Below are 22,525 nucleotides of genomic sequence, written 5' to 3'. Positions count from 1 at the left end.
CCCTGTGTTCACTTTGTTTCAACTTCTACCATTATGTGTGAATATAATATTCTCGAACAGGGGTTTCAAGCAGATTCCACAAAGGGCCGCAGTGGGTCCTGGTCTTTGTTCCAACAGATCCAGCACAGACAGTTCAACCAACGAGGTTTCTGCTAAAACAAGCAGCACTTGACTGCAATCAACTGACAAGACACCAGATTGGTACAAAAGCGTGTCCTGTTTTGTTGGAAAGAAATCCCCTCACTGCGACAATTTGAGGACCGGTTTGACACTGATTTAGTAGAAAACCTTGGCACAGATTCAACATTTTGGTAACTATTACAATCCACTCAGAGATGGTCGGATGAAGCCTGGTGAGGCATTGAACCAATTGAGCCAATTGGTTCAAGAAAGGGTTCATTTCTCGAAGCTTCATGTGAGCACGGTACCCCCTACTGGTACTGGTATGATCACAGTCAGTTGTCTCAACCAACTGAGTGATTTGACTTATTGTGTGTTGGTGTGTATCTGTTAGGAGGGAATTCATTTACAAAATATTGTTTGACCAAATCCTCTATGTCCATAGATGATCACATATGCATATACAGTGCGGTGATCCCTCACTTATCGCTGTTAATGGGGACAGGAACCGACCGCGCAAAGTGAAAAGCCACAAAATAGTGTCACCTCCCCCACCACCCATTGTTAACATACATTTTCTTGTGTGTATCTACAATATCGATAACTGTATATAAAATCTTAAAAATGCATGTTATCATTACAACATTAAATAATAGTTTGAAAAATAAAATAATGTAGGTAAACAGACATAAAATAATCTTCAAATAATATAAATAATACTGTATATGGCGGAAAACACTCAGGTGACTTGAAGTTCCGCTCTGAGAACCCCAATTTGGCCAAATTTCAAAATTGTTCTATATGCATGTGTAATACACCATTGGAAAGCTTAAAATCTGTATTTTCTGGTGGAAGAAAATTTTTGAACAGGAGGGCATTCTTGGGGGACAAAAAAAAAAAAAAAAAATTTAAACCCTGAAACCCTAACTCGAGGTGAGAGCATGAGAGAGCATAATTAAAGACACTATGATTTTAACAAGATATTATTGCATACTTACCTTGTTTTGATCCAAAAACTCAGTGTAGCATATCTCACCGAGTGTCATGACACAGCTGTGAATGGCCACAGCTGGACTTTTTGGGGATTTTATGAGTGAAACATGGTATTATAAGAAGGGTCACAATTCAAAAATCGCAGACATCAAGGAGTGGTCGAGTTTTTCTTTTTCATATATTTACCCTTTTAATTTTGGTTTTTTTTCTTTGTTTGGATCGATTATTTATCACCTAAAATATCAGGGGAATGCGACAGTAACAAAAAAGAATACAATTAAGCGATAGTTATGAGGTAAATATCCGTGACCTATTTACAGACACTATTTTTTTCATTGTGACGTAATTCATTTAAAAATTTAAAATATGCGAGTGAATAATAATAAAGTCGTTTTTTTAAACTAAATATTCGACATCAATTAATGATCCTAAGCTAAAAATGATAGACATTTCAAATAATAAATATAATTACTTACCTTCTTTTTGTGGCTGGGTTGAAACAAAAGCGGTTGCGCTGTGTCTGTTAACGGGGGTCTCCAGGGGAAAAATGGACAAATTAAAAATAGGTCAGGGGCTGAATGTGCCATGAAACTGCTATGGCAGCATATAGACATATTGTTCTATCAAACACAACAGTTTTTTGGCTTAAAATACAGCAGTTTATTTTAAAGAGGGCTGCAAGAGCAGAAACTGCTTTTTTAGCCTTGCCTTGTCTGTGTTTTCCGCCATATGCATTCTCTCACATGATACATGTTTAGGGGGTGTGCATGAATACATGAAAGAAAATCAAGTGTACATAAATATGTTTTTAGAATTCTTTTATTCCTATAACAGGATTAAGAAAATCTGTGATGTACTGACTGTTTGAAACTTGAGCCGCGAAGTAGCGAGGGATTACTGTAATAAATAGTGTGTAGTGTGTGCGTGTGATTTGAGTCCCCTAATGGTATCATAATATGACGGGTTTTGCACATTTTTTTCTGAAATTGGCATGAACTTGATCAGGCAGAGGGCAGTCAAAGTGTAATTTGAACATTAGTGTACAGGATGGGGGCGGGGTTTAATTCATTTTTCATTCAAAAACAAAAGCTTTTCCACACGGCGGAAGTTCTGTTTCTTCCTGACTCCATTCTATCAACTACTGCACTACTTCTTCAACTATCCATACTATCACCTAATCGCAACTTTCCTTTAAACACCCACATTTTGAATGTAGCCAGCGGTATTCATGTATTATAGCAAACTGTCAAACCGCGCGGCAAAATCTAAACACGTCCTTAACCAATCACGCGGTACAGCTGCAGACGTCATCGTTTTCGCAACCTCCCCTAAATGAAGCGAGACTGTGCTGTTGTAGGTGTGACTGAATAATAAAAATAAAAATAATAATAAAAAAAAAAAAATTAAGCGAGCCTCGGCACACACTTCGCGGAAACGCCCTTTCATTATTTGACACACACTTCGAAGGCACTGTGCACCTCGTTAGATCAGATTGAGTCCAGACTCCAGTATAAAAAAAAGTTAACCTCCCAACTGAATTTATTTCATGTATAAATGTATGGAGGAAGTCGGCGTGAAGTCACGATGACGTCACCTCACTTAGCAACGTGTCGCTATTTTGTCAAGGGGGAACGCACAGCTAAACATTCCATAGACAAACGTCTGAAATTAATATATTTTAGGTGTGTTTTGCATCTTTTTTCCTAAAAACGTCTAAAACGTGGCTTACTATTATGAAGAGTCACTGCCAAAAGACGCGAGGAGGCGATGCAATTTAAAATGAGCGTTTATTGGCTTACAAAGCTGCTGATACAAAGTCGCAGCTGATAGCTAGATAAACAAAGGCATGGCCTGCAGTGGAGTTCGGAAACATCTACAACTACCTCATAAAGTCACCCAGTAAGTTGACCTTTATCATTTACGTGGAATATATACTGTGTGGAACTGAGAAAATTTGTAGTATACTGTATACGAAGTGATTATTTCTGCCGTAACCGGTAATTCGCTTCCACGCGTTATTTAGCCGTAAGCACGTCACGGCAAAATGACCAATTCCCACCAGACCAATAATATACCGATTGACTAATCAGAGGAGTTCATGGCAAAAGAAAAATAACGCTTTGCGAGTTGCCGGTTACGGTAATAATAACCACTGCCTAGTCTATTGAATCCTGGCAGCTAATTGGGGCAAAAATTAAAGTTTACTTACCAGTAATAAAATGTCGGCTGCAAACGTAAATGTGCTTGGATTTAGGTTCCCAAAGGCGAAAATAGTCCACGGAACAGTCTTCTTTTACTGTTCCTCGATTAATTGCTCTCAACCGTTTGTTTCCCCTTTTCTTCTCACGTGGAAGAATGAAAAACTTCAAATGCGGCTCCGAACTCTTCCTTGTGTGACAACCCGCAACACGGCAACTTTTAATCATTCCGACGGAAAAAAGACCGCAAATAAAATGAAAGTTAAACGCGTTAGTATTACAATGCACGACAGAGCAACTGCTTGTGACTCGTCTTTTGCCCCATTGTCAATATGGCGACGCTTTGTTGTGGCTGGGGACGTCATTAAATGCCCGGATGTCCGACTTAACTCATATAATCAGCAGCTCTGTGATTTTTACATCAAATAAAACCAGTTCTTTGTAAAAGATCGTTGTTATGTTGCTGTGTGAACTAATTCCGTAATTTGCAACTTCATTATTGCAACTCCTTTGTGTGACTTCAGAGATCATTAAAGTGTTCTGAGGGAAACTATGCCATTTCACCTAACTGGTCTAACATGTATTCACTTGTCAGATAACACTTGGTTAAACAATATATTCCAACAATCATGACTGAAAGGAAAAGATGTGTCATGTTTCTACCATGGATTAGGGTTCCAAATTATGGTTTCAAATTGGAATTTGGGTTTGAAACAAAGGTTGAAGCAGTGTGTCACCCCCATACTGTCATTCATATTTATCCTTGTTTTCTTCAAAACAATAATTGTGAACATGTATACAACACCAACTTGGCCAAGCAGTACATCACAAAACACAGTACTGCTACAGCGACAGTGTATGGGTGGTAGTAAGAATTCCCGATTTTTGTAAAAGTCATCGAACGTATCATAGCGACGTCAGGCACGCGCCTCTCGGTTTGTCACGCATACTTTGCCGATCTCAGGTCAGTTTCGCTGCTTTGGCGCGTACCGTACCCTTCTTCTTGAAAGCAGTAACAACTGTGACTGGATCAGTCACGTGAAGCGGAAACGGGAAGTCAAACACGGTCTGGCGGGACAGTAGAAGATTGGCGCCTTCGGCGGGCATAATTCGGGTGTCGCTGTCGGAAGAAGAAGGAATACGTCCATTCTCCTAAGTGGAACTCAGCAAAATTTTGACCAAAGTCATATAATTTTCGCAGACATGATTACGTTATCGGAAGGTGCTATAGAGGTATGGCTGTTTGCATTTTTTAAAGCGGTCTTTGTCTTAATCTTCCGCTAACAACGCAAACGCTAAACGAACTATCGACAGAAAATATTTTAACTTGGAAAAAAATGTCTCAAATATTGCTTTTTACCCACCGCATCGCCCGTCTGTCCCAAAGCGTACCCCATTGTTATATATGCACGAATTCCATCGTTATTGTTTGGAAATATGGAATGTATCACTGAGCTATAGACCATTGTGATTGAAAACCAGGTAAACCTTTTATTCTACAGGCTTTGTGCAGTGGAAACGGTGGCAACGACGCCGTTCTCCAGTTGTTGGTAAGTTTCACACAATGTTGGCTAACAGTTATTTAACCTAGACATATATTTCCCCCCTCATCTGTATCATTCACATGTTTCCTACATAAGTCAAAATTCTTTGGAAGACTGTTAGTTTCCCCTTTAAAATGCTATGGCTTCTTCTTCATGGGTAAAGTGTGGCAGTCATTTGAGCCTGTTAGTAAATTCGGTTTTACTAGTCCAACATATACAACCAGGGCAGTTATCATTATCCCATACATTATGATGACCATCAGTTTATGTTCCTAACTTCCTAAAATAAACCCATTCGCGTCAAGAGTTTAACCCTTTTTAGGGCACTCGTTTAACTGGTTGCCTGGCATTGACGGAGCTAGACGTCCAATTCATTTTTGACTGAGAATTTGGCAGTGAAGGATCATTGTCAACCCTGCCAGTCAAAATAGGTTGGACGCCTAGTGCCTCCATTGGCACTGAAGCATGAGCACTCACACTCAGTACTCTCAGTTTAAATTAATTGCACATCTCGCACTGTCAGTGGCTGACAATGAGTTAAATACAGTGATTAAAAAAACAACTTAAGTGTTATTGGGGACATAAGTAGACTGAATTTGTATTGTTATTTATTTGTATTATTAAAACGTTTAATTCACTATTTTATTTTATACATGTATATGGCGGAAACACTCCAACAAGTTCTCTGAGACCCCCAATTTGGCCAAATTTCAAAATTGTCTGATATGCATGTTTGATTCATCATTGGAAAGCTTAAAATCTCAATTTTCTGGGGGAAGAAAAGTTTTGAACAGGAGGGCATTTAAAAAAAAAAAAAAAAAAAAAAAAAAAAAAAAAAAGAATCTGGAAGTGAGAGCACCCGAGAGCAGAATTACAGACGGCATGACTTTAGCGAAATATTATCGCGTACTTACCTTGTTTCGATCCAAAAACTCCATGTAGCATGTATCACTGAGTGCCAAGACAGAGCTGTGAATGGCTACAGCTGGATTTTTTGGGGATTTTCTGGGTGAAACATGGTAATATAACAAGAGTTGCGATGCAGAAATCGCAGACATCAAGGAGTGGTCATGATTTTCTTTTTCATATATTTACCCTTTTAAACGCCCCCCGCCCCCATTTTTTTTGTTTGGATCCATCATTTATCATCTAATTTATCGGAGAAAATGTGACAGTAACAAAAAATATACAATAAGCGATAGTTATGAGGTAGATATCTGTGACTTTTTTACAGATGCCATTTTATTCATTGTGACATAATTTGTTTAGAAGTTTAAAACGTGAATAATTTTTTAAAGTCGTTTTTTTTTTGGGAAACGAAATATGAGACATCAATTAATGATTCTAAGCTAAAAACGACATTTTGAATAATTAATTAATTGCCTTCGTTTTATGGCTGGGTTGAAAGAAAAGCGGTTGCGCGACGTCTGTAAACCGGGGTTTTCAGGGTGAAACGGACAAATTAAAAATAGTTCGGGGGCTTAATGCGCCATGAATCTGCTATGGCAACATATAGACATATATTGTTTTATCAAACACAACAGTTGTTTTGGCTTAAAATACAGCAGTTTTTTTTTTTTTTTTTTTTTTTTTTTTTAAAGAGGAGTGCAAGAGCAGAAACTGCTTTTTCAGTCTCGTCTGTGTTTTCCGTCATATAATACACCCCCCCACATGCATACACACAATGATTACTAATAATGATTACTAATATATCATTTATAAGTGAAGCCTGGCGTCTACATATGTGGACATGTGGAGGCAAGGTTTTTATGAGGTTAGTTTTTTTTTTTTTTTAAATAAATCGACCAAAATAGTCACTTGCCTTGTATAGAGTTAATATCCAATGTACTGTAGTTTCTAGATATAGTTACCAAAATTGTTTCTATTGTACTTGGACCTTTTACCTGCCTCTGCAAAAAGCTGGATTCTACCTGGCTGAGTGGATCCTCTTTGAATATTTAATGTCTAAAAACATTTGATGACAGTGAAGGATAATGCCTCAATGGCATTGACGGTGATAGACGTCCAATCCATTTGGACTGGGAAAGGTTGGCAGCGAATTATCAGTGCCAACCCTCCTAGACATTTAATATTCAAAGAGGATCAAGTCAAACAGATAATTAGAATCCAACTCTTTGCAGAGGCAAGCAAAAACGACCAAGTAAAATAGAAACAATTTTGGTTTGAACTAGATCTAGAAACTACATTGGATATTAACGCTGTATAAGGCAAGTGACTATTTTGGTTATTTAAAAAAACAAACAAACTTCAATCTCAAAGAGACCAGGCGTCCACATATGTAGACCCAAGGCTTCACTTGTACTGGGAGAGGCTGGCAGCGAATTAACAGTGTCACCCATCCCAGTTTAAATTGATTGGACATCTACAGTATCACGGTCAATGGCACCAAATGATTTTTTTGTTGTTGTTCTGCCTGATGCTACTCGCCACTTGAATAAATTGATGAACAGTGTAAAGATTAGACTGAAAGAATTGGATCGGTAAGTCTTTTTGTTTCCAAATCCTATTTGTCAGAGTATCAGAAAAATTGATGGTGGAAGTGGTCCCGCTCGCTTTCGTGTGATGATGAGTGACGGACGACACACCATGTCATGTAAGTGCTGTACATTTTTTTTTTTTTCACCATATAATTTTTTCGCTCCTTTTTCACTGGATTGGATAAAATATGGCGTCATTTAAAAGTGTTTTTCCTCATTCCCCCATGTAGCTTTTATGCTTTGCACGCAACTCAACTGCATGGCTGAAGACAACAGACTGGCATCCAACTGCATTGTGCTTCTCAAGAGACACGTGACCAATGTTCTCAGAGATGGACGGTGATTTTTTCCCCTCTAATAGTCCATGGAAATGACCCATCTTTTACTGGTTTACTTTGTTTTTATTTATTCCTCTTCTGCTGCCATTGAACATCATTTTGTATGATAATGTGCATTTCAGACGTGTGGTAATTATTATGGAGCTTGATGTCCTCAAGCCTGCTGAAGGAGTTAATGGCCGAATTGGAAACCCTACCGCTTACAGTGAGGGTAATGCTTCATCATCATTTAATTACTTACAGGGCTCGAAGTTAACATTTTTGGCCAAGTGTCCTGAAATGTGAGTTAGCCATATTTTGGCATGTCAGCCAGCTTTGTTTTTGGCAGCCCTTTTATTTTTTTGTCTTGGACGAAAATCTGAATCAGTCTTATTTTATTAAAAAATAATTTTACAGAGTTATATTTTGGTAATTTCAAAATGTGTTCGTCTAGGTTTTGTTGATGAAAACTCAAAATTTCGTCTGGTGGTATGTTAGTCAACGCTTACTCAAAATGTTTCTTCTGTAAAATTCTCAAGTTTTACTCCCAAAATAAATAAAGGCTTCCAACAATTTCAACTGAACACTGACAGATGGACGCATATTGTAGTGTCCACAAGGACAACGCCAACATCGTGGTGATATGTGCTCAGCAGGAAAACAGTACATTATTTTCAATTACCGTAATTAAACCCACTTAGATGCCACAAACTGTATGTTTTAAGAAAGGCAAAAAAAGTTTAAGAAGATGCTCCCTGCACAAAAGTTTGTGCTGATGCTAGCACGAACGCAAATGCTCTGCTAACGCTACAAGTTACATTTTGTGTGTGTTGATCACTACACAGCTCTTTAAAGGCTAAAGCAACATTGCATATTCTCTTGCCAAGAAACAAATCTTTCAGAGTGATTCAAAACAAGCAGGCCTTGAGTGCAGCCTGCTCAGGCTGGACCAGCACACGTTACATGAATGACATGACCCAAACACTACTACGAGGCAGGATGAAGTTCTACAGATACAATAAGGAAATGTCATGTATTGTGAATTTGTGACCATATGACAGAAACTGTCTCGTCAAATGAAAACTAGCATATATATCGTTATTTTTAGTCTCCAAGACGTGTTTTAGGTTGTCATCGAACATTTTTGTTATCGTCATCGTTGATAAAAACAATGTTAGCCAAAGAGCATATTCTTCCTCCCTTTGAAAATTACAATCATATATTTTTTTCTCATGAATAAGAAATTATAAAACCATATTTGTTGTAACTTCTCTGTGACGATATTTTAGTTGCTTGGGAAGCGGTTGACTTCGAGCCCTGATTTTGGTATGAAATGAATTTTTAAAAATTGATATACCTAACTATTTGTTTCAAATGGGTGCGTGTGTAGGACTTAATAAAGCCCCCCAGCAAGCTCCCCCTCCCACCACCCCCGCCGTCCCTGCCAGCCGCCCCCCACTTCAGGCTCAAACAGGAAATGAATGTAAGTTTTGCATCCTTAAAAAGCTTAAAATAATTGTTCCACTTTTAAGGTTTTAAGTTGGACTTTTCATTTCCGCAAATTTAAAGTGATATAACTGTATGGGACATGTTTTGTAGCTGTGATGGGGCATATTTTGTAACTGTGTGTCTTGTAAATGGGATGATGAAGGAGAGCACACTCCTGCCCATGGACCAACTTAGCCAATTGTCTCAATGGTTTTGGTCCCTTTAAAACTAGGAAGCAAAGACACTGTGGACCTGTCTGGGATGTGAATACCCAAAGACTTAAGAGAGGAAAACCTGCAGTTAAATCACATTTTGTTTAATTTCAAATCTGTGGTGTTGTTTAGTGCAAGATATGATGAAAATTGTTTAGTTTTGTCCCAAATTTTATAGGCCAGACTGTGTTTTTAATGTTCACCACCAGATGGGAGCATTTCTTAATGGTAATTCAAACTTTCTCACATTTTGACCAGATCCATTAAAAACATTTCCCCACTTTTTTTAATGTAAAAAAAGATGCTCTAGACCTCCTTTTTTTAAAACTATGCTTTTAAATTAAAGGTGACTTCTTTTGAACGGACATTTTTCATTCTATTTAAGTCATCATGATGAAATAGCAGCTCAGGACAGAACCTGCACTAAAAAGTGATCCAGCTCAGAGAAGGGTATATATTTTTTCTTAGCTCTCTCATGACATAGCGGCTCTTCATCCCTCTAATCTGCCATACGGAGGGGGATTGAGTTTGGGGCAAGCATCCTCATCAACGCGGTCATTGTTGGTGTCTCGAGCCGGGGGCTTAATTACCGCAAGTGCAGGCGTTGGCCAAGTGGGAGGACTTAAGCAGAGACTTTGAACTGTAATCCGCTGCGTGAGCGCCACATGCAAAAAAAAAAGGAAAAAAAAGTCGAAACGGGGGAGTCTCACATGTTTGGATCGCTCTTTCACTCTCCCTGGGTGGAGGTAACAGTGTTTCATGCTCGCCTCTCTTCTGTGAATCATCGTTCACACCGCTAGGCTGCCATCTCACACTCATTTCGTGTGCTGCTTCCTTCTGCTGGACTTGAGCTGCCAGCTGCACAGTTACATGATCACTAATGACATTCTCAGCCTCCATAGAAAGTCTCATAATGGTGCTCGTCGCCATTACAAGTTCTGTGAAACACTGAAAACAATTTTCATAAAACCAAGTGGCAAGAATAATATTTCCTCTAAAGTGATTGCCAAGCTTCAAATTACGTGTGAGTATTAATTTTAAATGCATTACCGCCATGGACTGTAATAGTGCAATCTATTATTTTATGTTTACTTGGATCTCACCGAGCAGTACGCTTTTGGTTTAACAAAGCCTAAGAAAACATTCACTCATTCATTCACACTTATATGTGGCGCCATTTTCAAAGCAGCTTAGTTAGAAAAGTAACAGCCACATTTTGTTGCATTTCGCTTAAAAAAAAAAAAAAAAAATCAGGTGAAGACTGAACAATCACCTTTTTTGCACATTTGCTAGCTACAATATTTGTCAATCTTACCCTTTTGTGCATGAATTGTATTTCTTTTTTTTTTTTTTTTTTTAATCTTCATTGCGTTTACATAGGACAGGGATCTCAAACTTGCGGCCCAGGGTCCAATTGCGGCTCAACTGACTATTTTTCGGCCCCATTTGACATCCAATTGTAGTAATTAGTGTTGTTTGCACATATTTTGCGATGAGCAAATAACTAATCCAAAGAAAATTAATTGGTTAATTGTGGGATCCATTCTGATTGTTTTAATCTCATAATATGGCTTTTTTCCCCCCTCTTAAAATATTGACTTTAAAGAGCATATGACACGAGAAAAAAAGTCTTAAATGGCATTATTATGTGAATTAGAATCATATTTTGAGACGATTCGACTATATACAACAATTTAGCAAAGCACAGATGACGAGAAATTAGTCTTTTAATCTGCCGGTTAGCCACGCCTACCATTATAGGGCTTTAGCGTCCCCAACAGGTGGATGACGTCAGCGGTAGACTGGGCTCATCGGTTTTACTATTCAGCCCATTGAGGGGGAATTATTCAGAACGAGGAAAACGCGATGAAGAGAGCCGCAAAATGTCATTGTTTCAGTCTCTCTATTCCAATATTTTTACAGGATATTCTTTTTATCCAAGTATTTTTCCCCAATAGCTATATAAATGGCTTGAGAAGGACCAGTCAGCTCGTCGAGGGGGAACTATTCACAACGAGGAAAGCGCGACGAAGAGAGCGGCAAAATGTCATTGTTTCTGTCTCTTTACGTCAATATTTTTACAGGATATTCTTTTTATCCAAGTATTTTCCCCAATTGCTAAATAAATGGCATGGTCATGACAAATAACAGTCTTGTGCTAAATGGAATATGAAATAATAAAAATGCATTTATTCAGGACGACATGGCAAAATTACTCCGTAATGGTCAAAACTGTCGACTTCACCTTTACTGTCGCACCTCCCGAACGATATTTTATGACACCTAAATCAGACATATGTCATTTCCCTTCCCCGGCTTCGGAGAATGTAAACAAACCAGAAGGCGTGACAGCTAGCCGACATGCTAACCCGAACCGAGTGATGTTTCAAAGTGGAAAATCACACACAACTATCCTGGATTATTTGACATGACGACCCGGTTGTCGATTGTCTTCGCGGATTGGCAAACCGCCCGGTGGACAGCAATTTACAGTTCGTTCCCCGGAGGAGGGTAGCTGGAGTTGTTGTGCAGCTAACGTGCTGCTGCTAATGAGCATTAGGAGAGCTTTTTACATGCCTATCAATGATCAAACGTAAGTAGTCCTTCATTTAAAGGAAGGAAGTTTGTAGTGTTTACTTTGTAATCGCTGTGTTCGTATTCGACATAATACAAAACAAGATGTTTACTCACTTCCTCGTAAGTCCAATGGTCCCACAGTAAATATCCACCGTGAATGGGAACCTTTTGAAACTCCAAAAAGGCGCATACGCCTCTCCCTCATACAGAATGATTTTTCTGCAGCCGTTTGGCTGGCGTGATGCGAAAAATAAACGTATTAATCCGCAAAATCGGCTGAATCCTTCGTCCTCATACACAACAGTACACTGTAGCGTGAAGAGGACGTCTTCTACCGTACACGTCACAGTGCCCTCCTCCTCAATGCAAGACCGAAGCCGGAAGTCACTCATTTTCATTGCGCGGGATTAAAAAAACTAAATAAAAATAGCGATCGCTTCCACACACATCCAAGCGGCCCATTATCATTCAGGGACATAAAATACCGCGTGTATTATGAAATAAACATGCTTTTTCGTGTCACAGGCACTTTAATCTCGTAATATTACGTAAAGTTACATAATACAGGCATGAAAATCTCCCACGAAACCGCGAAATTCGCCGTTTGGAAGTCAAAAAGGGTGACCTATGTGAATCGTGTAGCTCCGAGGAGAAAAATTTTAGGGTGCACACACTCATACCTACGGACAATTTAGTGTTCAATCAGCCTACCACGCGTGTTTTTTGGGATGTGGGAGAAGTCCCCGTGGAAAACCCACGCAGGCACGTGGAGAACATGCAAACTCCACACTGTGAGGTAGACGTGCTAACCAATCGGCCACCATTTCTTTATATATACAGTGCTGCTCGAAAGTTTGTGAACCCCACAGCGATGGTCAGATTTTTTGTAAAAAAAACTAAAATAACCTTATTAAATGTTAAGTTATACCCAAATCCACAATACTGACATTCCAAATAATGGACTGAAACAAAAGAAATAGTTATATCGTCATTCTTTATTTAACAAAAGTGGTTGATTTAAGAAAAACTCAGATATCATGTGTGCAAAAGTATGTGAACCCCTTCAGTTAATAGGATATTGCGCCTCCTTTTGCAGAGATTACCTCAACCAAACGGTTTCTGTAGTGACTAATCAGCCTCTCACATCTACTTTGGGGGATTTTTGCCCATTGTTCCTTGCAGAACGCAGTCAGTTGAGAGAGGTTTGATGGGCGTCTGGCATGAACTGCTCGCTTCAGGTCCCGCCACAGCATTTCAATGGGATTTAGGTCAGGACTTTGACTGGGCCAGTCCAGAACACGAATCTTCTTCTTTTTCAGCCATTCCTTGGTTGTATTGCTGGAATGCTTTGGATCATTATCATGTTGCATGATCCACCTTCTGCCAAGCTTTAACTTCAAAACAGATGGCGTCAGGTTATGTTCTAGGATTTGACAATATTCCTCAGAATTCATGATTCCCTGGACTATGTGGAGTTGTCCAGGTCCTGAGGATGAAAAGCAAGCCCAGATCTTGACATTCCCACCTCCATGCTTCACTGTTGGGAGAAGGTTCTTTTGGTGGTATGCAGTGTTGACTTTTCGCCAGACATGGCGGTTTTGGTTGTGACCAAACAGTTCAATTTTGCACCTACATCAGCTGATGAAAACTCTTTTTAATTTAGTCTCGACAACACAACTGTTAAAAAAACAAAAAAAAACTACTGAATTGATTGATTAGGAAATCAGGTTGAAATAATAGAAAATTCCAAAATGTTGAGGGGGTTCACAAACTTTTGAGCAGCACTGTATATATATATATATATATATATATATATCATAAACAATACTATTTTGTATAGTAGTATACTATAATCATAATGCTAGAATTTTTTTTTTTTTTAAGAATTGTTTTGAATCATGTTGGAAAGGCAAAGTCAGTTTTCTGAGTCTGTTTACATTCCATTCTTTTGCACTAGTTAGTGCTATCAGCATTTGACCTCATTGTTTACGGTATTTGTTGGTTAGTGTTATACTTATATAGCGCTTTTCCACCTTTCAAGGCGATTTATTGTTGTTATTTACGTGTTCATTTGTACTTAAATAAAGAATTGAAGTGTTCCAAAAAGAATTTAAGTGTTCCAAAATGTTTTTTTGTGAATTAATAGGAGTCATAAAAAAATTCATTGCTAAATTATTCAAAAAAAAAAAAAAATTAGTCGACTAATTGTAAAACTAGTCGGCTGACTAATCGGGAGAAAATTAGTCGTTTGGGACAGCCCTAGTTTTGGAGTCAGTTTGACACCAGTGGTCTAAACGGTGATATTGCGCAACACTAGACGTATATCGCCGGTTGCCAGGCTGCCTATCGCACTACTACACGCAATTACATCGACTTAGTTTAGGAACCGCAGGCATGAAAATCTTTCACCTTTCGGCGAAATTCACCGTTTTGAAGTCAAAAAGGGCGACCTACGTGAATTGCGTAGATCCGAGGAGAAATTCTTTTTGGGAGGGAGGGGGGGCGTCGGGAGATTTAATTTAATTATTATTATCATCATGTTATTAACTTAGTACGGAAACTGAGCAATTCAGAAATCGGGAACCAATCATCGGCCCAAACTGCGTTCCATTATTCCAATCGCGCGCACTATTTACGTGTACAGGGAGTGCTAGGAGTGCCTTTGGTTGCATTGCAAAGCTGCGAAAACAAAAAGCAGGCCTTATCCACACCGGGGCAGACCAGAGCGCAGCATACACACTTGCCCGTATTTGCCAGCAGATTGAATTTGGTGAGTAAGGGTTTCAATCGTTTTCATATTTTGCGATATAATAAAGTTACTGCTATTCGTTGCAGCTTGCGTTGAACACTGCTAGAGCTAGGCAAATCTTCCGTGAAAAAATAGCTCCCATTAAATTGGCGTCAAGCTTGTGTATTTAGCGGTAATATAAACGAAAAAACGCACTGTTGAGCCAAATTAAGCGGACTGCTCTCGGATAGAGGGGGGCGCCTCGCATCGCTCCCGTCGTCCGCCTGAGACGCGTTATTTTCGGCTTGGACTTAAGATGACGGCCTGTGTTGGCACAACACCGGCCCGACGAGTGGCGGGAATGATTCTTGCTTCTTAAAGCTTTTCAATAATACAATGATCCCTCGTTTTTCGCGGTTAATGGGGATCAGAGCCCGCCGCAGTAAGTGAGAACCGCGAAGTAGCGCCCCCCCCCCCCCACAATTTTTTTGCGCGTGTTCAATGCATTTATTCAGATTTTACATTGGGAAAAGATACATATATACAAAACATGTTTTTTCACTTTTTCCCCCCAAAGTATCATTTATAAATGGTTTTTAAGCACTTCAAAATGTAAGAATTACATGTTTTAAACATGTTACTGCCCCACTGAATTGTTTTTAAACAACGATAAAGTAGTAAGAAAATGGTTGGCTTTATTAAATGCTTCATAGTGAGTCTACTTAAAGCCTCTGAGGCTGCTTACTTTGTTTAAACGATGATGGACACATGTGCCAACTTTTTCTATGATAGAATTTTTTTTTTAAGTGAGTTTTTTTTTGTTGTTGTTTTTTTTTGTATGAAGCAACTTATTTTTTGTTTGAATAGTAATAAAGACACAAATGTCCAGGCCAAAATGTGGCCCAAACGCAAAACAACATTACTTCAATGTGAAAAGATGATTCAATCAAGAAAAATAGTTTTCAAATGCTTTTTTTGTCTCAATTTTTTTTTTTTTTAATCAAAAACAAATTTTTTTTTGTTAAAGTGACTTTTTTGGGATTAAAAATATTTATTTTGATTGAAGCAACTTTTTTTTGGATTGAATAATAAAGACGCAAATCCACCTCCATAGTTATTGAGAGAGAAAGAAATTAAGAAAGCTTTTAAAATAAAAGCCACCGGGGAGTCAGATTAAAAAAAAATTTTTTTTTAAATTTTTAATAAGATTTATATTTCATTATATAGATATGTCTTGTAAGGAAAGGAGATTGAGGGATAAAAAAAGAGTTGAATGAATCTGCTAAAGGCAGTGGATACCTCATCAGCTGGGTGAATAGCACACTTGGTAAGAATAAGTTTGCAAGGATAGTCAGGTGTAAAATACAATTATAAACACAATTACAATGTTATTTTTCTATAGGATTTTATGCCGTTGCTTTATTAATTATTAGGTGCTAGAGTTGTTGAGTATGGATAATAATGAAGTAATAGTTTTGAGAAAACTGAGCTGTTGGTGGCTCAGTGACCATCTGATGTGGTTTGTTCTCAGATGACCAAGTTGAAGGAAGTTTTGATGCTGAGGTTGAAGAAAGAAAAGAGGCAGACAGACTGAGTGACAGCCAGAAAGTGTTGATGACAGTGTTGATTTCTATTCACTGTTGCCCCCTCTTAATTAAAGTATGTCACAGTTGCAGCCAATTATTACCTAAAGCTGGTTAAAATTCAAGTTATGTTGTTTTAAGGTGTATTATAGTAAGTACTTGTTCATGTGCCCCTTTTGATCGACGAGCACCCGCCCCTCCAACGGTCTCTGCACCGCCCTGCTGAAACACAGTGTGGGTCGACAGAGCTCAATATTTTGTTGGGTTGTACAGTGTACTGGAACATATTTCCTCCACACCCTTCTCACCTTTTTATCCCCTGACCCATTTTCATGCCTGGAACCCATCGCATGTCGAGAATAAAACATGGCGGTTTTGAACGCAGCTTTAACTAATGTCACAGCCTAACACCGCTAGTTAGAATAAATTGTCATCCCATCACTCTGTAAAATTCATGCTGGGCTTTAGAAGAATTGCTTCATGCAAATGCTTCACACAAAAGAGTATGACATTTACTTTTAAATCAAAGTGAAACAGTTATAAAACACTGTGGCTATCACTGTTTGACTATATCCTTTCACTGAGCCAAAATAAGTGCTACAAAAAAAAAGGTAATTGCAGCATCAAGCGAGTACATCTCACTTCACTCTTCTTCACACGCCATTTAGCACCCGCCTCCTTCCTCCCTCCAGTGAACCGAACGGTCAGCAAAGATTTCGTGAAGAAGCCTGCCGTGGCCGCGCTGCCGGGGGGGCCCGCCAAAGTCGTGCCTATCGCCAGCCTTAACCCCTACCTTTCAAAGTAAGTGTTTAAAAATAGTGATTTTGAGCTCTAGTACAGGGGTCCCCAACGACCGGGCCGCGGACCGGTACCGGTCCGTGGCGCATTTGGTACCAGGCCGCGCAGAAATAATAAATTTATTAACGACTGCATTCTGGCCGTTTGACTTTGGCCTGTGCCGCTTAACACACCAATATCCCTGTCTACTCTAGATATACAACTACAGGATAGGAGGTCGTCATAGAAATGCATTGATTGGGCTGTTAGCACCAAATCTCGTTTTGTATATCTATGCGCGCTTGGACTCGATAATAACGTATGACGTAGGTCGTTGCCAATCACATTTCTTCCCGGAAATAATTAGCCCCCACACTAGAATGACTGAATAACAGACGTCTTTGGACAGACTTTTTACGGGGAAAAGGGAACTTGACGAGCCAGAAGAAGTGCCTACAACCTCGAAGAAAACAACATTTATGCTACTTCCCAATCACTAAAGACCCACGAACTGCGAAGGAGTGAATTCGTGACCTGTATGTGAATAAACCAAGTGATTCGAGCATGTCTGTGCAACAGGAATATCAGCTTGTAGAGATCGCAAATCATGGTGACCTTAAACGTGCATTTGATACAACAACTCTACCGAAGTTCTGGATTAAAGTAATTTCTGAATAACCTGACATCGCTAGGAGCGCGCTGAAAACTGCTACAATTTCCAACATGGTGTATTTGTGATGCTAGCTTCTCTCACTCTCCCATCTTGGGACCATCTCGTCTCAACTAAACAAACTCAGGCTTCGCACTGATTCAGCGGGTGAGTTGTATTTTTTTCCCTGCACTTCACACGACGGGGCGAAAAACAAATGCTATTTTATTTTTGCTGTATTTTTCTGCTGCACATTGCCGGTGTTCTGACAAAGTTGGCATGCGCGTAACGTTAAAAAGGACAGCGAATGCAGCGATTCCAAAGTACATACTACAAATTTTCTTTAAATAAAGGAATATTAACTTACGTTTGCCATGTTAGGTGCACACAACAACTGCACGTAGCCCTCTCACTTAACGACTTCGCCGTGTGGTTAAGCATTAATTTACACCATTTCCGTGTTGCGCATGTATGTTTATGATGTAAATAGTTTTTTAGCACCATTGGATAACATTTGCGAGTCCAACTGAATATAAAAGAGGGCTTTTTTCACCGCCACAAAAGCTTTGGGAGCAAAATTTTATAAGAGTGCAAAATTTGACAGAACACCGGTCCATGAAAAAAAGACCCAAATCACACCGGTCCTTGGTGCAAAAAAGGTTGGGGACCCCTGCTCTAGTAGCATCAAAATTCCCAATTTTCGGGCAAGTCTGTTTAAATGGACCATTGATGTCTTTCATTAGATGCTGAATTTTGGGAAGGACAAAACCGCAGTCCTAATTTCCAAGGTTTAACGTAAAACTGAAATAAAGTGCCGTTTCTCCCCAGATGGACTATCCGCGTTCGCGTCACCAACAAGAGCAACATTCGCACATGGAGCAACTCACGTGGTGATGGAAAACTTTTTTCAATGGAGATTGTCGACGAAAGTGTAGGTTTTATTCCTAAATGTTGCTGTTTTCTTTTTTTGTTGTTGTTTTTTTTTGTTTGTTTTTTTTTTTTTGTTTTTTTTTGTTTGGGAGTGTGGAAATGTAGCACCAATGTTAAATTGGCCTAGTCAATTTAACTAGTCAATTCTTTTTTTATCATTACAGAACAGCATACATAAAACACAATAACCTAACCTAAATGACATCCACAAATGGAAGCCGCAACCTGTGTACACACTCGATGACAGGGGAAAACTACACACCTATGTAGTCTGGGAAACAGGATACGCCTACTTCGTTTGGCGTTTTCACTCCAGAGTCGCAGAGACCAGGGTTAACCAGCAGTGATCGCTCGTTTTTCGTGGTTAATTGGGACCAGAACCCGCCGCGATAAGTGGAAAAACTGCTAAGTAGCCCCCCCCCCCCAAAAAAAGTGCATTTAATGTATTTATTCAGATTAATCATTGGAAAGAAATACATATACGATTTTTTTTCACTTTTCACTTTATACATATATATTTTAATAAACTGTTTTTAAGCACTTCAAATGTATTAATTATGATGTGTTTTAAACATGTTATTGTCCCACTGAATTATTTTTAAACAAGAAAAAAAAGTAAACGCCCAATCCATTTAAAAAGTAGAAAAATGCTTCATTTAGGGAGTCCACTCAAATCCGCTCAAGCTGCTCGCTTACACACAATTCATTGCCACAGCAACTGTTTAACAAGTTCAACGATGCATGAGGCGCTTTAAAGTTTCTGCTTATGAGCGTCTCTGGCAGAATCAAACCTTAACTGTCTGTCAATCATTGTTAACTTTAATAAGCAACTCCAGTACAATGCCTGACCAAGAAATGCGTATTCATATTCTGGGCGTATTCATAGGAGAAATAAAAATTCAGCAATATCTGCAAAACAATATATGGAAATCAGATTAAATTAAAATTTCACTGGCAATTATTAAAATAAATTGCATTACTATTTAGGTGAAAAGCACATGGAGATGGGTAAACTGAACTGGCAAATGTAAGAGAAGCAAAAAAAAAATATATTTTTTTTTTATTTTATTTTTTTAAATATAAAACTTGTGAGGCTGTAGCTCTGGTTCCTTCAACTTATCTAAGCTGCCATCTTTTAAATTTAGGCTCAAATAAGGTTTACAATGGCTGCCATTTTTTTATGGTATGTTTAGAGAGAGCCCTTCATACAGTAAATATTCCAGTCTGGACTTTACTTCCTCAATCGGGCACTTAAAAGATGGAGGATCATTTTACTTTCAATTAAACAGATTTTATGATTCATATCATAGATCAAGAAATTGTCTGCTGATTCCAATATTGTCTGTGAAAAGAGTTGTTTGCGAGATGTAGCGTAATTTTCATTTTCAATTACGCCTGTCGCGATAACAACATTTTAGTGTGCGATAATTATTCTCATAAATTATTGCGATATGCGATATTATTGCGCCCCCCCCAATTTTTTAAACCAATTTACAATAACACAGTGAGAATACAGTATATATTAGTAGATTAAGTACACCCATTTAAACGCGATAAATATATACTCTTAAATTCAATTCAAAAATATTTTTAAAGAAATTACAACTAAAAACAATAGACCATGCCTCTTAAGTAAAAAACAATACTGATACCGCACAGAAACATAGAATAAATAAAATGTGTTAAACTTTTTTTTTTTTTTTTTTTTAAATTGCACTTAATAACTTAAGCATTTAGGCAAATGAAAACTTTTCCCATCATAGCTTCTGCAATGGTGTTCCATAGGGATGCAACGATACAGTTAAGTCACGGATCGGTACGATTTTTGATACGGGGGACACGATTTTCGATCCGATTCAATACATTTAATGCTCTGTAAAAAAAATAACAATTATATATTTTTTTTCATTTCCCGTTTGTTTTTTTTTGTTTGTTTTTTTTTGTTTGTTTTTTTTTGCTAACAAGCAAAAATTTAATTGGCATCATATAAACATGCATTTTAGTGCATAATATTTATGTGCTTGCTTCTTACTGATCTGAAAAAAATTTGTATAAAAGTGCTGAGAAGAATCTTTACTGTTTGTAAAGTGAGGCAGGGCACACTGTTGATTGCAGCTCTCTTAGCAGCTAGGTTTACTACATGAGCAAGACATCCTATTTGTGGTCCGAATCCATCTGTGTCACGTACTGAATTAACAATATTTGCAACATTCTCTATAGTCACTGGTATGGATTGATTTGGCCTTATTAACTTCCATTCAGTCATGACAGTTTAGAATTCATCGATGTAGTATATGGACTACGTGTCCCATAATCACTCTGGGCTCACGTAGCCAACGGCATGGGACGCAGCACATCTAGATTGCCATTTCATGATATCTAGCGTGTGCGCGCATTAAAAAAGTTAGCAAGTACTTCTGAAGTCACGTCTGCTCATTACTACACAACACCAGCATATGACAATCGACTTTCATAAACAGGACGAGTTTGAAGAACAGTGCTCTTAATTTCATTCAGGTTGTTCGTAGCAGCCAAGTCGGTAACAATGTTTTGGCGGACTTCGTTGTAAATATCCGGCGTTATGCCGAAAAATAGCCGCCCCGCGTGAAATGTCACTCTTGACGGGAGCGCCCACATGTCAACAATACCGGCGCGCCGTAGATGGTCCACAGTCATTCCGGAGCACTGACGCGACCGGTATGAACAATAGGAAATAATGGGAACGATTGGGTCCGGTGCTAGTTTTTGCCGGACCTGGAACGAAGATGCATTTTGCGCAGTTGGTAACGAGGAATCCGAACTTTTAACAGCACGTCTGCAGCACGCGCGCACACACGTGCACGCGAGGCGATAAATCGCAGCGGAAAAATTACCGCCTTCATTTTTATTTATCGCGCGATAAATGGAATTATTGCATATTGCGACAGGCTTATTTTCAATTGTAGTAAAGGTTTTACTACTCACTATTATTTTTAATTTGCAGTCCAGAGTCTAAACTACCAGTTAAAAAAAAGAATGACAAATCGAGAAAAAAATATCTTGAAATAATTGAAATCAGAAGAAAGAAAAACCCTGTGATTATTCTTTGGCCAGCTGACCTACCCCTAATGTTTAAACCTCATTGTGGTTCCAGGGTGAGATCAGGGTGACCGGCTTCAACCAAGAGGTGGATAAATATTTTGAACTCATCGAGGTTGGCAAGGTGAGCCCTCCCAAAATGTCTGTCTTCCTGATAGCTGAGCTGTTCAGCTATAGATTTGGTCCTCAGTCTAATACTAGAATTTGGCTGAATTTACTTTGCAAGTCGAAGTGTCAAATTCAAATTTATGGAAGAAGCTAAATTGTTTAAGTTTCATGATGGGCCAAATTCAGTTTCTGGTCTCTTCAGGTGTACTACATCACAAAGGGCTCCTTGAAGGTGGCCAACAAGCAGTACACCTCAGTCAAGAATGACTATGAGATAACGCTGAATGGGGAGACCTCCATCGTTCCGTGTGAGGACAACTCCGATGTCCCCAAAATGCAGTGCGACTTTATCTCTATCGGCGACCTGGAGAAAAAGGACAAGGATGCCATCGTGGGTAAGATCTCCGCCAATTTAAAGCAAATTTCCACCACATCCTATCATTTCATGTAAGGCTGCTTAAATGTTTATGCCCGCTCTTCATACAGACATTATAGGTGTGTGCAAGAGTGTGGATGAGGTGACTCGCCTGACCACAAAGACCAACCGAGAAGTGTCCAAGAGGACACTTAACCTGATGGACACATCCGGCAAGATTGTGTCGCTCACATTGTGGGGAGAAGAAGTGAGTTTCTTGTTCTTGTTGACAAATGTGTCAATATTTTCTGCAGAGTAAGGGTTTCAGTCCCTGGATGTATTTTTTGGGCATGTCCCAAGGATTGAGAAG

General features: G+C 38.8%; 1 protein-coding gene across 3 annotated transcripts in view; it reads left to right on the top strand.

Annotated features, from left to right (window-relative positions):
* Positions 1-154: 154 nt before the first annotated feature.
* rpa1 (replication protein A1) overlaps positions 155-22,525 on the top strand; it is a 49,976-nt gene continuing 27,605 nt past the window's right edge. Inside the window, exons 1-11 of one of the 3 annotated variants that reach the window (XM_057838275.1) lie at positions 155-3,012; positions 4,814-4,861; positions 7,391-7,469; positions 7,584-7,692; positions 7,814-7,902; positions 9,061-9,153; positions 16,927-17,059; positions 18,513-18,615; positions 21,748-21,816; positions 22,003-22,195; positions 22,287-22,423. In XM_057838275.1, coding sequence (XP_057694258.1) covers positions 7,439-7,469; positions 7,584-7,692; positions 7,814-7,902; positions 9,061-9,153; positions 16,927-17,059; positions 18,513-18,615; positions 21,748-21,816; positions 22,003-22,195; positions 22,287-22,423 — 957 coding nt within the window. In that variant the 5' untranslated portion in view covers positions 155-3,012; positions 4,814-4,861; positions 7,391-7,438. Of the gene's footprint in view, positions 4,545-4,813; positions 4,862-7,390; positions 7,470-7,583; positions 7,693-7,813; positions 7,903-9,060; positions 9,154-16,926; positions 17,060-18,512; positions 18,616-21,747; positions 21,817-22,002; positions 22,196-22,286; positions 22,424-22,525 lie in introns of all 3 variants that reach the window. The other 2 variants (XM_057838274.1, XM_057838273.1) reach the window with 2 other exon arrangements.

This window comes from Corythoichthys intestinalis, chromosome 6 (assembly GCF_030265065.1).
Source record: "Corythoichthys intestinalis isolate RoL2023-P3 chromosome 6, ASM3026506v1, whole genome shotgun sequence".
Taxonomy (NCBI): domain Eukaryota; kingdom Metazoa; phylum Chordata; class Actinopteri; order Syngnathiformes; family Syngnathidae; genus Corythoichthys; species Corythoichthys intestinalis.
This window is presented reverse-complemented; position numbering and strand designations above follow the sequence as displayed.